This window comes from Glycine soja, chromosome 3 (genome assembly GCF_004193775.1).
Source record: "Glycine soja cultivar W05 chromosome 3, ASM419377v2, whole genome shotgun sequence".
Classification (NCBI taxonomy): domain Eukaryota; kingdom Viridiplantae; phylum Streptophyta; class Magnoliopsida; order Fabales; family Fabaceae; genus Glycine; species Glycine soja.
In genome coordinates this window covers 34,317,616-34,335,646 of record NC_041004.1, presented here as the reverse complement: position 1 = coordinate 34,335,646, position 18,031 = coordinate 34,317,616, and the positions used below count along the sequence as shown (strand labels likewise).

Here is an 18,031-nt window from a genome sequence, read left to right as displayed (position 1 = left end):
AGGTGGCGTATAATTGGGAGGCAAACCGTATGGTGGAAAAGAAGACTTACTCTAGACCTGGACATAATGAGGCCCATTTGATTTGCCACTGTCTCGCCTCCTTGACCTACTACATCTATGATTGGATGACTATCTTGATTGAACCCGGATGGGTGAATCAAGTCCCTTTCAGTAGCAGTACTAGCAACAACAGTTGTAGCAGTGTTGACCTCCATCATCTTCCTCATGCTCATCATTGCTTCCATCATTTTTGTCATCTACTCCTTCATGGCCTCCATATTGGCCTTTATTTGCTCCTGTACTTGCTTTATGTCACTCATTCTCCTTGCCTTGGCACGTGTTTGGTAAGGGTGTTGTAAAGCGCAGTCTTTCTTTCTTAGCACAATGATTACTTTTTTTTTTCTGATTTCAAGGAAAGAATGTAATAAGCAATGCATACCAATGTGGAAAAACAAATAAGCATGAATTCATGTGATTGATAAGTTTTTGAAGTATTGCGAATTTTACATAGAACACTCAACAGAACATAAGGTTGAATCAACTTTAATTTTCACTAAAACAACATTGTTTATTACATCCTGTCAGAGTCAAAGTGCAACTAGAAATAAAACATGGGCACATCAGCGGTTCCTAATTTTTTAAGTCATTAGCTCAATCATATGTTGGTAGTAGTCAAAGAGGCTATGTAAACCCAATCCATCTTCTGCCCCAACTTTCTCAAGTTGGCTACTTCCACACTTATACCTTGACTTGATAAAAAGCTTTCGTAAAAGACTATGCTTGGTTCGACCCCATGTTCCAAGGAATAGAAATTTTGATTGTCAATAATTCAGCAACCTATCATAGAGATGAATGATCAAGACATACTTTTGTTATGCAAGACAAATGTATTTATGAGATCGCCCGAAAGACCACCATTTCTTACTAACATTGCAATCATTCTCAGGAGAAAGGACTTTTTTGGTGATGCAGAGGAAAATGAAAGGCATGAACAACTATATGTCAAGATCATGCATGAGTGAACATAACATGCGAATAATGACAATAAAATGTATGTAATTGTCTGAACAAAAAACCTGCTAAATGAATATGTTTGGAAATGCAATGACTTATACAAATGCGGTGCATGAATATGATAAATGATGAATGCAGGAATGATATATCCATCATAATGCTATGAAGAGATGCATGATGCGATCAAGGAAACAAGACAAGGTGAGTCTGCTCTATGTCCCTAATTCAGGAACCAAACAGAATGGGTCTAAAAGTTCACTATCCAGTGAAAACTTCCAAGGGTAGTTTAATGTAACCTCACTAGCCTCTAGAGATATCATCCTCTTAGGAAACAACATTATGGCGATAGGGACTACCAACACTAATGTATCACCAAAAGAGAAAAACTCTAGATGAGGCTTCACTATCATCTAGTGAGTCAGAGACTCAGCATGACCACAAATCGACCTTCACTCCCTATGGCTCACACATACTCGGGTATATGACCCAATATCTTAAAGTGTGTGCAAAAGTGTAGGTGTTATTTGTGAAAGGAGCAACCTAAGAATTACCCAAACCCACTTGCAAAACAACCAGAAAATTCACAGGCAGATACAACAACTATAGCACATGTCGTCTACCCTAGGATTCAATGCCACAATTCATTTCTAACTATGAAGGTAATAGATACAAGGATACACACCAAGAAGTAACAACGTAGCAAAGGTTATATACAAGCATGAGCGAAACAAAGAATAAAGGAAATGAGATCGAAGCAAAACCGCAAAAGAACGATAGCGAAATGAAACTTTAACGAACAGAAGCACAACGCAGGGATAAAAGAGAGGGAAAATAAATAAAGAAAAAGTCATGATAAAATTGCACACTCAATCAAATGACTTAACTCTCTAATGAGTCCCCAATGGAGTCGCCATCTATCGCAGCATGGGCCACGATGGGATGACGAAATAAAATATTCAGATAAATAAATAATTTTTTTTTAAAAAAGAAACTTGAGGAGTCGCCACCAACGTTTATTTAAGAAAAATGTTGGGAAAACCTAAAAAGGATAAGGAATGGTCTACGGTTTGAGAAAAAGGATTCGGGAGTCGTTTACGCATGGGAATATGTTAGCACCTCACACGTCCATCATGAAGACAACAACCTTTAATTGAGTGTGCTTAAAATAAAGTGACTTTTAATTATTTATCTTCCCCTTGAAAACATGAATTATATTTTATTATATTATTATTTTTTTATTTAGAAAAGAAAATAAAATTTTTATTTTTATATTTAATTTTTAAAAAAGGATTTTATTTTTTTAGTTTTTTTGGGTCGACAAAGGATTTTCCCTCGCTCTTACGTATCCCCAAGTGCAATGAGGAAATCAGACTTAAGTAGTTCTTCGTAGAAAAAAAACGTTTGTGTGTTGAGTTGATTTTATTTTATTTTATTTTCTTTTGAAAGTTTTGGGTTTTGTGGTAAACTTTGTGAAGCCAAGCAAGTCGGAGACTCAGTATGGGATTCACAAAATTTACTCAAACTTTATTGAAACACTGCCAATCAAGTCGGAGACCCAGCATGGAATGTGTGTAACATGAAAAAGGAGAATTGAGAGATCATTTATTTGAGAATGTTACCTTTTTGGAAAAGACTTTAGTTATATGGTAAACTTTGTGAACTCAAACAAGTTGAAGACCCATCATATCATTCACAAAATTTACTCACACGTCATTGAAACACCACCAAGCAAGTCGGAAACCCAGCATGGAGTGCACATAGTGTAAGCGTGTGCTAAAGAATGCTAATGCGGATTTGTAAAAATAAATAAATAATTGACATAGTGCTATGAAATCAGATAAAAAGAATGGGAATAGAAAGGGATAGAATAGAAGTGAGGAGTACACTTAGTAATTAAGGATGTGAGATTAAAACATAAAGGAAACTAAAATGATTAATGAGATATTTGCAATGCATTATGAATTAAACTAACTAGCTAGACAATGATTAAAAAAACACATTGAAGAATAAAATAAACGATAGAAACCATAAAGAAATAAAATAAAAAAGAGTTATCCACTAATATTTATAATTATCTTTTTTTTCTTCTTTTTTTTTAAAGTCAAAGGGTTGACTTGGACTTTGTTAACATTGATGGAGTGCTGACGTGGAGGGCCTAGTCACCATCCTAAGTGGTAGGTGTGCACATATAAAGAAAGGAGTGTAATCATCAATTTTATTTTATTTCAGACTTCACAAAAGAATGGGTTGGACACAAAATGAAAAAGGTGCATGTGTTAAGAAAATGGGTGTAAATGGTTATGTTCATTTTATTTCAGACTTTACAAAAATGGGCAAGGCCCAAAACAAAAAAAGTGCACATATGAAAACGTGATGTGAATAGCGTTTTCATCTCATTACAGACTTTGCAAAAATAGGCTAGGCCCAAACCAGAAAAGTACATGTATGAACAAACGTGGTGTGAATAGCATTTTCATCTTATTACAGACTTTGCAAAAATGGACTAGGCCCAAAACGAAAAAAAGTGCATGTATTAAAAAGGCGGTGTAAACAGAAATTGTTGTTGTTGAGTTCTTTTTTTGTATGTTTTTGTTTTTTTTATGGTTGGGTTGGAATCAGGCCAGGGTGACTCGACCCAACCTGTGATTATGCAATCGGGTTGGAAAACCCTAGTTGCCTCACACAGAGAATGGCGCGACCAAAGGGGAAACCACCACAGAGGGTGGTGCGCCGCCCTCGCTACTGCTAGTGTAGGGCCTGGCAATACGAGACCGCCACAGGGGCGGCGGGGGGCTGATGACAACAGAGGTTTTGCGGTGGTGCAAACAAAAAACGAGAAAAAAATGAAAATAACCAAGGTGATGGGGCCTTTAACTACACCGGCGAAGGACGCACAGGTGCGAAGCTACCACGGGATAGGGACAAATGGTGGCAGTGGCATGAACAGGGACACCACAGCCTCACTAGAGTTGGCAAAAGAAAAGGAAAAAAAAACAAAAACGCATCAAAGGAGAAGCACTTGAACAACCAAACAAAATAAAGGAATAAGAAGGAAAAAAATTAGACTCTGTCGCCAGCGGCCATAGTGGAGTCACCACAGAGGGTGGTGCGGTGATATGAAGAAAAAAAGGAGAAGAAACAAAAAGAAACAGAGAGGAAGAAGATGAAAAATGAGATTGAAGGGAAAGAAGAAACCAAAACGTGGAAAAGAGACCGTGAAGGGAATGAGGAATACCTGGGGACCCTTCTTCCTTCTCTGAAAGAATTGCCAAATGGCGTCGTCGGTTGAACCGTTTTCTACCCTCGAGACCCATGCCTCCTCTGTGCATTGATTTTTCAGAGAACTTCCTTTTTTTGGCTTTTATCTTGTGCTCTTTTTTTACCTAATGGATTCTCTTTGAGGGTCCAATAAACCACAAAATGCATTATTTTTTTTCTCCTTTCTTTCTTTCTTTCTTTTTGTTACTGCATGTTTTCTTTCTTTTTTATTCTTATTCTTTTTTTCTTTTGCATGTTTTCTTTCTTTCTTTTGCTTTCTCTATTTTTTTTTGTTTTTGGATCCGAACAAAATTACGGTCTAACAACAACAACAGCAATAATAATTATTATTAGACATTATTCAGGGGATATTATTTCGCTACAATAAAGCAAGAGGAATATACCTTAAAAAGATTATGTAGATGCTAATATATATATTGGGGAATCATTTTGTAGTAGCAATCATGATGGTCATGACATCGATTATGGTAGTAGTGGTGATAACAACAACGATAACAACAATCACATTGGTTGTTATTTTAAATGTTGTTTGTAATTTTTATTGGAATCACATTGGTTGATAACAACAATGATCACAACAATCACATTGGTTGATAACAACAATCACATTGGAATCATTTTGTAGTAGCAATCATGATGGTCATGACATCATAATTTTTTATTTTAAATGTTGTTTGTAATTTTTTTATGTGTGTTCTAATTTAAAATTCATATAGTTAATGGTATTTTCATTGTTGATTAAACTTAATTTGTTGTGTGATATATCTATATTATTTGTTTTAGATTCTTCTCATTTTGCAACATTTATAAGATAGTGAAAAAGTTGGTTCATTATTTTATATTTATATATGTATTGTCTGGGGTCCACAAATTAATGTGGCAAGTGACCTGACAGTGAAATATACACGTAAGTCATGGAATAGGAGCATGATAATGTTATTATCATCTTTTCAAATTACAACCACTCCACTTATCTAGTGGATACAATTTATTCATAAGGATTATTATTCTACTATAACAACCCTGACAATCAAGAAATCTAGGCTCTTATCCAATACTATAAAAATCAGGATATATCTATCCTTTTGATTCATTCTTAACTTCCTCACGTACTTATCATACTTGAGCGTCAAAATTATCTTTTGTTTTTTGCATATCCTCCTTCAAGTTCCCCGTTAGAGAACACCTATAAGTCTGATAATGTGGGAGATCGAGGAGTCCATATTGTTTATGACGACCCTCATGTTGTAAGTACAATATAATTAATGCAATTATTTAATATCATTAATTAGTTAAAGATAATTTGCAAATAAAATTTTAAATTGGTAGCATTCTGAATAATCAGTTGAAAATAAATGATTGTTACTCAACTTATAATCATACGTTACTATTTCATAAAATGTATTAAAGACATGTATGAATGTTATCTAATGAAACGGAACAAAAAACATAAATTTTTTAAAACAATTATTAAATAATAATCAAGAAAATTTAATCATGTAATTTTTATTAATAATGTTTTCGTAACCGTTAAATTTTTTTATTAACAATGATTAAATTAATTTTTTCAGCCGTTACAACTTTTTTCTCATATAAATAAGATCCTACAAGATGATTTATTTATTTTTAATCTTCTCTATTATTTTCTACTTTCAGCATTGTTGCTACTAGGTATGCAAGGTTTTTATAATATTTTTTTTTGTATTTTTCATATTTTCTTTGTATTTACTATCAACTATGTGTGCGTTTATGTTTGTAGGATAACGTTTTGTTCGAGACAAAATTCACTGATTGATTTAAAAGTTTTACAACAAAATTAAAAATGTATATTTATAACTTTTTAGAATTGGGATTACATTAAATTTTAATATTTTTATACTAAAATGTTTCATTCTTAAATTTGGATTTGGTATGAAAAAATGAAAATTCTGACTACTTTTTAGCACTTTTTCTTTCATTCAGACTATAAAAAAATTGTAAAAGAAAAAAAAAATGAAAGTATATTGAAAATAAACCCATTACACTCGAATAGTATATGTAGTTAGTCATTACAAGTTGTGACAAGAAACATGATTTTGATTGTGTTACAAAAGATTGAAAATTTTCTATGAGTATTAGAATCCGTCACTTATTATTTTTTTTTTTGAAAGAACTTCAACTCCATTGCGCGGGTAAAAGAAACTAGTATATATATATGGAGAGAAATTATTAGCATAGTGCATAGTTATATTAATAAGATTTGGGAAAACATGGTTTTAGTTATTATATTGTCGGTCAATGTGATGAAAGTTCCTGTATTTTTATATAAAAGAATTTGTTCCTTAAATCTTAAACACACATGTGAATTTTGTCTCTTCTCTATAAGAATTTACTTTTTAAAGTTTGAAGATGGAATTTGTAGATATGAACCAGTTTTACATTTATATATATATCCTCTTCGATTAGAAAATATCTCAAACCAATAACATTTTATTATATGAGTGTTATGTCAAACTAATAGCTTAATTGGAATCCATGTGTGACATTATCATTTAATTTAGATATTTGATGGTAGAGCTAAACATAATGACAAACATATTTAAGTGATTATGATTGGTTAAAAAAATATTAATTAAAGAATTAGAAGTGAATTTCATGAAAAGATGGAAGACTAAAATTGAATAATGTTGAGAGACTTAAAGTGAATTTTACGAAAAAAAATGATAGACTAAAAATCTAATTTACCAAATTTACACGTGAATATTATGTTATCACTTAATGATTAGATCCTCCTTCGTTAATGTGACTTTTATGTCATCACTTAACGATGATACTTGATGATAAAGATAAGAAAATTTTAATGGAAAAAGTATAAGGGCTAAAATCAGTCAATATATATTATTTAGGGAATAAAAGTGAAATTCAAAAAAAGTCAAGGGATAAAAAAATATGAACCCGATAAAATTAATGTTGACTTGATAGTACTACCATTTTTTTAGTGGTATCCTAATTATTTGAAATTTGATGATATTTGTTGTTTGTATAGAAATGTCGAGTTAAGTTGGAACAACTCTTACTAGTTGATCTATGTGTTTGGTGGTAAATTTTAAGACTACTAGCATAGTTTAGCACACAAAAAGAAGAAGAAAAAATTAGTTTAATGGAATTGAAATGTAATTAATAGGAGGGAAAAGGGCAACATTTTGTGTTATCTTTAAGATCATTCTTTTTCCCTTTCATTTGTCATTATGAAAGAGAACACATTCTTCTCATCATAGTGCTCTCAACCTTTGGGATGGCTTATAGACAGTATAGTTTTGGTGCTCTACGAGGACTTTCATTTCCTTGACTAGAGGGACATTTTTTTTTAATTTAAGTCCCTTTTGGATTCTATTGGGCTATAATATCTTAATTTTTTTCATCGATAAATGTTAATTGATAGTAGTGTTAATTTTTGTTAGCTAAGAAATTGAACCCGTAACATTTCATTTTTCCCTTCTTCTTTAACCATCCAACCCCCACCTTATACCTATCTTAATGTACATCTTGCTTTTTTTTATTATTAACTCTTCTCTCTATTAATACAAGGGCTTAATTGTAAATTTTATTACTCAACTTTCATTATTTTATAAATTTTAGGGTACGTTTGGTTTGCATTTTTATTGTTTGTTTTCATTTCTTGTTTTCATTTTCTGAAAATTGTTTTTATTTTCAAAAGATTAGAATTCTGAAAACATGTTTGATTTGAATTCTTGTTTTCTGCTTTCAAAAAATAAAAACATTGGAAATGCGTTTTCAAAAGAAAATGTATTTTCAGATTTGTTTAAAATTATATTCATTGTCACTGCATTTTCATTTTACCCAAAATGAGATTCCTGGTTTTAACTAAAAACGAGATTTTATTGTTTCCAATTTTTGGTTCGTTTGGGAAAATATTTTAACTGAAAATGAAAACAGAAATCCAACCAAACACATTTCCATCACCATTTTCTATTTTCAGTGAAAATGAAAACAGAAAACAACCAAATCAAATACCCCCTTAGTATCCAAGTTTTATTTTTGCGAATTTTACTATCTAAGTTATCAATTTTTGCGTGTTTTACTATTGCTGATGGATTTTTTTTAATACCAAATTTGGTGATTTTGTAAAATTATATATCGAACTAGGTGGTTTCGAAAACTATTTACCAAAAATAGATGATTTTGATGTTTGACATCGATTGTAATTATATTAAATGTAGAAAAATAACTTTTTGCATTGGTTATAACTATAATCAATGTAGAAAGTCACTTTTTTATATTGATTATAACCATAACCGATGTACAAAAATTTAGAAAATGACTTTTTACATCGTTTTGTTACTAACATAATAATAAAATATGCAAAAATAAATAATTTGGATGATAAAATTTGTAAAATATTAAAAATTAGATGATAAAATTCGTTGAAAAAAATTTAAGTGGTAAAATTCATAAAAATTATAAAAGTTGAGTGATAATATTTGTAAAAAATAAGACATGAGTAGTAAAATTTATAAAATATTAAAAGTTTGATTGTAAAATTTGTAATTAAGCCTAATACAAATTCATATTTGCCTTCCAAAACAAAAAAAAAATCATTTAAGTCTTGAAGTATCATGAATAGTGTAAAAAATCATTTAAGTCTTGAAGTATCTTGAATAGTGTACTTTTTTTCTTGAATTCTTAATTTATTTTTTGAAATCCTATCATGTTACATTAAATGTAAGAATTTTAGTATTTTTTTCTTTTAATTAAGATCGTCTCTTTTGCTTTATCTTTGATGAGTTCTTATTCCATGGGAATGGTTCTTATTTTTCCTTTGCAGGAGTTCTTTAATGAAGCAATCACAGTATGTAGAACCACTCTTAAGACAAACCAATTCTTGTGAATATTCTTTTTCCACACTTTTATTAAAGGAATTTAGTTTAATTGATTGAATATGATAGGTGAGTGTTATAAATCCTTTAATATTGTCTTCGATTTTTACAAGAAAAAAAAAAAAAAAAACCATTTCCTAACTTCCTAACTGGAAGACCGGGCTGGAGGAGGAGTGAGTGAAGTATGGGAAGGGGTGTATTGCATTCGTCCAATTTATTTTCGTGACAAATAGGATTTCTCTTCAATTATTTATGCGGAAGTTACAATTAGCAAAGAACAACGTAAAGAAAAACAACAGTCATATTTGCAGAAATATCATGAAATATTTTACTTGCAGCCTCCCATATTCTTCCATTTTGTGGCCAATTGAGACAATGTTGTTGTGGAAAATCCATTATTTTTAATTGCACTAGCACCAGCATCTTGCATCACTTCCATTCTATTACGAATTCTCATTCCTTCATTACCAACCAATAAGCTCTTCACCACTTTGGCAACTTCACACCTTTCCACAATGCCACTCTCATTAGCCTTTGGCCTTATAGCCACTTTGAGGTCATCAACTAGAATTGTTGCAATCATTCTCTGCTCAGCAAAGAGTGGCCAAACTATTATTGGCACCCCATTCACCACAGACTCAAGGGTAGAAAACCAACCACATTGAGTAAGGAATGCACCAATAGCTTTGTGACCAAGGATCTCAACTTGGGGTGCCCAAAATGGAATCACCAAACCTTGGCCTTTGGTCCTCTCCATAAACTCATTTGGTAGAAAACTCAAAGGGTCTTGTCCTAATGAGGAACCTCCAAAATAATTAGCACTAGGTAAGTCATTTGGTTCTCTCACAACCCACACAAACTTTTGGGAACTTTGTTCCAATCCCAATGCTAGCTCATTCATTTGGTGTTGAGAGATTGTGCCCCCACTACCAAATGAGACAAACACCACAGAGTTAGGTGTTTGCTCATCTAACCATGCTAAACAATGTGACCCATTGATATTATTATTAGTATTATTATTGTGAGTGGTGTCACAAACATTTTTTACAATAGGTCCTACCATGTACACTGAAGGGTTACTCTTGCTTTCTTCCATCATGGCTTTGAATGCCCTAGCTTCCAATTCCACAAAGCTATTGACCAAGATACCATCAGCAAGACGTAGTGCTTTGGACCGTAGAAGAAAATGCTTGTAATTTTCGCTTGACCTATCCTGAAGTGAGGTTGGTAGATCCCTACCGTGAATTGGTATACAACCTAGCCGGAAAAGATCCAGAAAAAAAGATACAAGAGAATAAAAATTACAAACTTATTAAAAAATATTAACATAAATGGTTACATTAATAAAATATTATTTATGCGACTGTATATTTTTATAATGAAAGTTAAAGTTTATAAATAATTTATCTTAAAAATTTAGCGGGTCAAGGCAGGCTTACCTATGAATTTGTCTAATGTGATGTAGAGAAATTATTGGACCGATTATATGAGTAAGTTGCAATTGATCTAAGCCAAGGTTCTTCTTTGATGAGCAATGGATTAAGATTTTTGTTCTAACCAAGAAAGAATCTTAATTGATATAAATCAATTGCAACTTGATATTTATCAAAGCATAAGAACGTGAGTAAAAATAAGGAGTGTATAATAATAATAATAATAATAATAATAATAATAATAATAATAATAATAATAATAATAATAATAATGTTTGGTAACCGCCAACTTTGATATAATATTCAGAGTAAAGAAAATCTTAGATCCATAAACGTAAACGTCTTGCAACAAGGAACCTAAGTTATAAAAGGATTGAACCCCACAAGTTGGACTAATCTTGATAAGTTCATGGTTATATATTAAAGAATTAGAGAAAATTTAACTCACATAATGTTTTTTCTTTAAGAAAATTATTATTTCAATCTTTTTGAAAAGTAGGTAGGTTTAGTCTTATTTATATACATGATTTATAATATCTAAGTAATAAAGAAATTAAAATTTGAAGCAAATAATGTCATCGACCCGATCATTTTTTCAGACCTGTATTGCATCATTGTCCCAAAACTTAGGAAAATATTTTCAATCCTCAATAGATATGTCTTCATTCCAAAAAAATCTTATTCCTAATGAATAGTAGTTATGACTCAAATGTAATTTTTTTTTTATAAAAAAAAAAAAACAAACTGTCAGAAGTTTCAAAAGAGTACTCTAAAAATTTGCTCGTACCTGGGATCTTGATTGGTTCTTGCAGCTCTTTGTATTCACAAGAAATTGTTTCATGCAGCGTTGATGAATGTAAACAAAGTGAAATTATTGTTGCCGCTGTAGGAAAAAATACGTATGATAAAATCTTAAGTTCCTTAGCAAATGGGAGCAGTTCATAGGCAAAATAATCTGCAACTATAGCAACAACGTGTGAAGTTGACGTGATTGACTTCAATGCATCGTGGATAGAAGGCAGAGAAAGAGACATTGCAAGTGGAAGTTTGAGAGCTGGAACAGTGATCTCTTGTGGCAAGTTCACTGGAGGAAGAGTAATGGTTTCTATGTCTAGGGCTGAAAGAGAAACAATGATGGATTTGGAGGCATTTGGAAGAGACTCTAGCACTGGAATGATGAAGGTGATTCTAATGGTGGGATGGAGCTGAAGGAGTCTCTTGCAGAATTCAGAAATTGCTATTTGATGGCTAATAACAGGAACAGAAACTACTACTAAGTGAGTTCTCATTTCCTTAGATCTTGGATTTTACTTGGCTTGGTGCTTTAATTTCAATGGTGTTTGTTTATGAAAGATTGATGGGTTAATGTATATGAAAAGATCAATAAACAGCTAATTGTCTAGTTCTTCGGAAAGCTGTAATGTTTTTTTTTTTTTTTTATCGATAAGAATAAAAAATAAATATAAAAATATTTATAATATTTAAATATTTTGTTCAATTAATTGAGATAAACTCTCTGTTTTAGAAAGCTGTAATAATTAATATAACTAAATTATTCCAACTTGGTTTTTTTATAGTCTTAATTATATTATTCTGTCCTTTACCGTTAGTTATAGTATATTTTGATTTTAATTCCTATTCTCGTTGAGTACCATTCTATATTTATCCTATGCACACTAGTCCACTGGGCACATGAAATTTGCATATTATATACTTCGAACATCAAGGTAATTGCCGACTAAATTTAGCCTTCTTTTATTAGTCACCTATTATTAAACTGCAAAGAATCAAACATTGTCAACTTCTACGTTGAACAGTGTGTAAATATTGTAAATCTTCTATCTATGTTTGACTCTTGCAGATAAAGCAAGATACACATCATGTCCAGATTGATTAGTAAACTTTTCACTTGATCCAAAAAATAATGGTTTAGTATTTCGTAAGAATTAAGTGGCTATATGCCCCCCCCCCCCCCCCCCCCCCAAAAAAAAAAAAATGGATATATATATATATATATATATATATATATATATATATATATATAACGTTTAAGTGCAGCTAGAACAACGATGCAACTTTCAGGAAACAAATAAATAAACAAATTAAGAATTAACAAAAAAAATATCATATGAATAAAAACAAAACTTTTAGAAATTATTAAAAAATTATTTATTTAGTCCTATATACTTAATTTTAGTCCATATAACTAAAAAATTGCTCGTATATTTTCTACATGTACTTTTTAATTGTTTTAGCCTGTTGTCCAAAATTGCAAGGGCTAAAATGGATTAAGAGTATATGTATAAGACTTACATGAGTTAAAAAGTGTATGTGTAGGAAGTTTTTTTTTTTCATCTTGACTCAGAGATTAATTTTGCTCATGATATGTGTTTGTCGTTGGTCCAAAAAAATTTTACATACAAGAGAATCGAGCATGAACTCTTTTGTTAAATAGATCATTCGTGAAGATATGAACGTCGTGAGACCTTAGAGCACTACATCAATCCTATAAGTTGTATAGAAAGTAGCTAAAATTAATAGTTTTTAAATGTACGGACTAAAACTTAAAAAATGTCTAGATATATAGACCAAATGAGTAATTAATTATTTTTTTATTATAAAATTAGTCCCTATGACCTAGATCTGATTTGGAAGATCAACTAATAAGAGTGAGAGTAAGTATTAAGTACCAATGTACAATTTAACATAATACAGCGAGTGAGAGTAAGTATTAAGTACCAATGTACAATTTAACATAATACAGCATTGGCTTATGAGTTAAAGTTGCTATCTGTATGAGTATGAGGTTGGATACAAATATTTTTTTAACCATGGGTATTGAAATAAATAAAAGTTGATTTCGACCTCCTTTATTGTCACCAAGGTGTTTAATCATTGGTGTTTGAGTATAGACTTCCCTATTATGATTATTCAATTTCAAAATCATTCAAAGGAAGTTGATGTCGATTTATTAAAGCCATCAACTTTGATTTCGACTTCCATTGTGGTGATCATTATTAATGGACGTGTTATTGTCAAATGTGGTTCTAATGTTATTTTTGAAGATTTCTATGTTATTTTGTGTTTGTTTAGCATTAGTTTTGGTTGTAAATTTTATATTTGGGTGGTTTTTTTTTGTTTGCCAAATGTATTGAAAGATGTTCTTTTAGATTTTTCATGTTATAGAAGCCCACCTCTCTCGATTTCCATTTTCATCGTGCCTCTCAGTTTCCTAATTATATTCAAGGACTTTTCTATGAAGTTGAGACTGAAATCTGGTACCTTCACTACTACAAAAGTGATTTTAACGACATTAAATTCAAGACAGTATTTTCAAAATTGTCATCGTCCAAAACTTGGTAGTATTTTTTGTAAATTATTGAATCATTTTAATGACAATTTTATAAAAATCATCTTAAAAATCAAGTGTTTCATGACGATGTTATAAAAACTATCTTAGAAACAAGTGTTCTAAGGCTTTTTAAAACCCATCTTTGAAATTAAAAAAAAAACAAAAAATGTTTTCTCCCAACTCTTCTTCTCCAATTCATCTCTCCCTCTTCTTTGACCCTAACTCATCTTTCTAGCCATACCGACGACCCTTTCTTTGACAAAGTAGACTCCTTCTTGCTCCCCCCTCGGAGGCCCTGTTATGGTTCAAGCTCGGCACGAGCATGATCCTCCTATGACTAGGCGATGTTGTGATCCTTCTGCATGTGCATCCCAAGAGCATCCTCTACGGCTCGGATTGGGGTTTCGTGGATTGAGCGTGGCAGAGGACATTGGAGATGAGAAGTCACGGTAAAAGCTAAAGGATGACTTCGACAACTTCATGGCGATGAAGGTGAGCGACTTGGCGCAGGCCCTGGTGAAGGCCTATGATAGACGACTCTGTTAGCAATTTTGGGTCATACATATATACATATATATATCACATAATTGAATGAGTTAGGGCCATTATATAATTAGCCAAAATATTAAAGTGGTCTAATCAATATAAAAGTATGGCTAAGGGCATATATGTTATGAAAGGCTAATTGTGTAGATACCATCAGTGATATTATAATTTGATTAGGGGCCAAATTATAATTATCAAATTTGGACTAACTGATGGTAGTTACCAATATAAAGGGTTATGGTCCCCATTTGTAGAGAGCAACGCCTATAATTTCTCTTTATCCCGTTAGAAGAAAAAATTCAGAGAAAGAAAAGAAAAGGGCTCTCTACATTTGGAAGATCATAAAACCAATCTTTTCATCAACCTTTCATCATCATTCCATTAAAATTCACAAGTAGTAAATGATACTTGGTAACAAGAAATCAATGTAACACATGTAGAGTAACACTGCAAAACAGTGTAGGCATAGCCGTTTGATGTGTTAATAGGTTATGCATTTTATGAGTACCATGTACATATTTCATGTGGAATAATAGGTGTAAATTTAAATGCATCATTTATGTGTTTGTTCTTACTTTTAGAGGCCTCTGCAGTATATTAAAATAATAATCATAGGCTTCTAAAATTTAAAATAAATAAAGTTAAAATAATTTACTCAAGAAACATTTTAATTTTGGATTTGGTGCATCAATGTTTAAAATTCGGTTATGGTATGTCATTTTAATTATTTAGCATTTAAATGAGCTAATTGAATCAAGATATCACCAAAGTTACCTCTCTTGTGTAGATTGTTCATGAGAAATGTTAAATATTAACGTGTGTGATTATTTATATGAATGGTGATTGCCCCAAAGGAAACTTACCATCCAACTAAGTTACATACACATTTGTGATGTTAAACGTGTGATAATTATGAGGTTTTACATGTGAATGATAAGTCACATCAAAAGATTGGGTTTGTTATTTGATATGCTTTTATTATCAATGTTTGAACATTACAACAAGGATATCACTAGCAATTAATGCCACTGTCCAAAGACTTGATATTAACGGTGCTCTAGATATCTTGAGATGAGATATATCACTATTTTAAATGCATTGATGAGTGTTATGTGAGCTTATTGTATTATTTGTTTTGATCTTTTCAGTTGTTGCTTCTATGTCTGCTAATCTGAATTCAGTTCCGGATTTTAAGGACTGGAAAGAGAACATGCAAATTGTTCTTGGCTGCATGGATCTAGACCTTGCATTAAGGATTGAGAAATATTCTTCTCATGAGAAGTAGGATCACTCAAATCGCACGAGTCTTATGATCATTAAGTGTGGCATTCTTGAGGTCTTTTGGGGTACTGTTTCAGATGATATAACTAGTGCCAAAGAATTCCTTGCTGAAATTGAAAAGCACTTTGAAAAAGGCAATAAGGCAGAAACAAGTACTCTCATTCAGAACTTGATTTCCATGAAGTATCAAGGTAAAGGAAATGTCAGGGAATACATTATGAAATTATGGGAATGTCAAATATTGCTTCAAAATTAAGAGCACTAAAGCTTGAGCTATCTTATTCATTTAGAGCTAATTTCTCTACCTTCACAGTTTAGTCAGGTTAAAATATCTTATAACTGTCAGAAGGAGAAATGGTCTCTTAATGAGCTCATTTCATATTGTGTGCAAGAAGAGGAAATGTTGAAGCAAGAAAGGACTGAAAGTGCTCATGTTATGAGTACCTTTAAAGACAAGGGCAAAAGAAAAAGAATTGAGGAGCCCAAGAATGAAGCTGCTAAGGGTCCAACACAAAAGAAACAAAATCAAGGTGACAACTGTTTCTTTTGTAGTAAGCCAGGACATGTAAAGAAGAAATGAACCAAATATCATCTTGGGCGTGCAAAGAAGGGTATGTTTCTTACTTTGGTCTGTTCTGAGGTCAATTTAGCTTCAGTACCTAGAAACACTTGGTGGTCAGATTCTGGTGTCACTACTAACATCAATGTTTCAATAAAGGGTTGCCTAAGCTACCGAAAGCCAATTGATTATGAACGATGGATCTATGTTGGAGATGGTAAATCGGTAGAGCTGGAAGCTATAGGGCATTTTAGATTATTATTATGTACTGGTTTTTACTTGGATTTGAAAGACACTTTTGTTGTATCTTCATTTAGACGGAATTTGTTTTCAGTTTCTTATTTGGAAAAATTGGGTTATTTGTGTTCATTTGGAAATAATGTGTTTAGGTTGTCTTTTAATTAAGATATTATTGGAACTGGTTCACTCTTGGTTAATGATAATCTATATTTACTTGATACTGTAGCTTCCTATGGTTAATCCTTTAATGCAGAATTGTGTGGTAGTAAGCGTAGAATTGATAATACAAACTTAGGAGCATTATGACATAAGCGCTTAGGTCACATTTCTAAGAACAGAATTGAACGACTTATGTCAAACAAAATCTTGGATTCCATTGATTTCACAAGCTTTGATGTTTATGTTGAATGCATTAAAGGTAAACAGACCAAAAACAAGAAATTAAGTGCATATAGGGTTACAGACGTCTTGGAATTGATACATACATACATTTGTGGGTCATTTCATATACCTTCATGGAATGGTCAACAATATTTTATATCATTCATAGACGATTACTCTAGATATACATACTTGTTTCTTATACATGAAAAGTCACAATCTTTGGATATGTTCAAAACATTTAAAGTTGAAGTTGAAAATCAACTCAACAAAAGAATAAAGTGTGTCAAATCTGACCGTGGTGGTGAATATTATGGCAGATATTGTTGGACAAGTGGCCTCAGAACGGGGGGTTGAATTAAGATTTTGTTGACTATTCCTAATTGAAATTTTCCCTTTCTTAATTATTCCCTAGATTCAATTATTTCTTTGTTAACAAGTTACTGAAATAATAAAAGAAGGAAAATAACTTAAGGAAATGTAAAGACAACAGAAAGTAAAAGAGACAAGGGAAGAGAGAATGCAAAACCGGATTTATACTGGTTTGGCCACAACCTGTGCCTACGTCCAGTCCCCAAGCAACTCGCTTTAGATTTCCACTATCCTTGTAAAATCCTTTACAAGCAATGAACCACAAAGGAATCCCCTCCTTTGTGTTCAGTGATTACAACCAAGAATTTATTCCCACTTCTTGCAATGAACCCTAAGGAACGTTGGTCCCATGTGTCCAGTGATAACAACCAAGAAGTTATACCCACTTCTTGCAATGAACCCAAAAGATGTTGGTCTTTTATGTCCAGTGATCAACCAAGAAGTAAATCCTGCTTCTTGCAATGAACCCAAGGAATGTTGGTCCCTTGTGTTCAGTGTTTGCAACGAAGAAGACCTTCTCTTGAAAACAGTCACCAATAGTAGGTCTCTTGAAAAGCTTTTTGTAAGAATGGAGGAGAGGAAGAAAATAGAATAGCACAAGTTTTTGCCCAATGAACTTTTCTTGACAAAGCAAGTGTTTGAACAAAAACTCTTAGAAAGATGTTGAGAATGATTCTGTAATCTATGTTGAAATTCG

General features: G+C 32.0%; 1 protein-coding gene and 1 long non-coding RNA gene across 2 annotated transcripts; both read right to left on the bottom strand.

Annotated features, from left to right (window-relative positions):
* Positions 1–532: 532 nt before the first annotated feature.
* LOC114405497 lies at positions 533–4,519 on the bottom strand. The gene is made up of 2 exons (XR_003665246.1): positions 4,250–4,519; positions 533–837 (listed from the first exon to the last, which is right to left on the bottom strand). It is a non-coding gene; the product is annotated as an uncharacterized LOC114405497 (long non-coding RNA).
* A 4,848-nt stretch (positions 4,520–9,367) lies between these two features.
* LOC114406546 (hydroquinone glucosyltransferase-like) lies at positions 9,368–11,973 on the bottom strand. Its single transcript, XM_028369278.1, has 2 exons — positions 11,391–11,973; positions 9,368–10,427 (listed from the first exon to the last, which is right to left on the bottom strand). The coding sequence occupies exons 1-2, from the start codon at positions 11,890–11,892 to the stop codon at positions 9,499–9,501; spliced, it is 1,431 nt and encodes a 476-aa protein (XP_028225079.1). The 5' UTR covers positions 11,893–11,973; the 3' UTR covers positions 9,368–9,498.
* Positions 11,974–18,031: the final 6,058 nt, after the last annotated feature.

Coding starts and splice junctions, on each gene's coding strand:
- LOC114406546 (XM_028369278.1), bottom strand. CDS start 11,892: ATGAGAACTCACTTAGTAGTAGTTTCTGTTCCTGTTATTAGCCATCAA. Junction 10,428..11,390: donor AGAACCAATCAAGATCCCAG/GTACGAGCAAAT, acceptor TTTTCCGGCTAG/GTTGTATACCAATTCACGGT.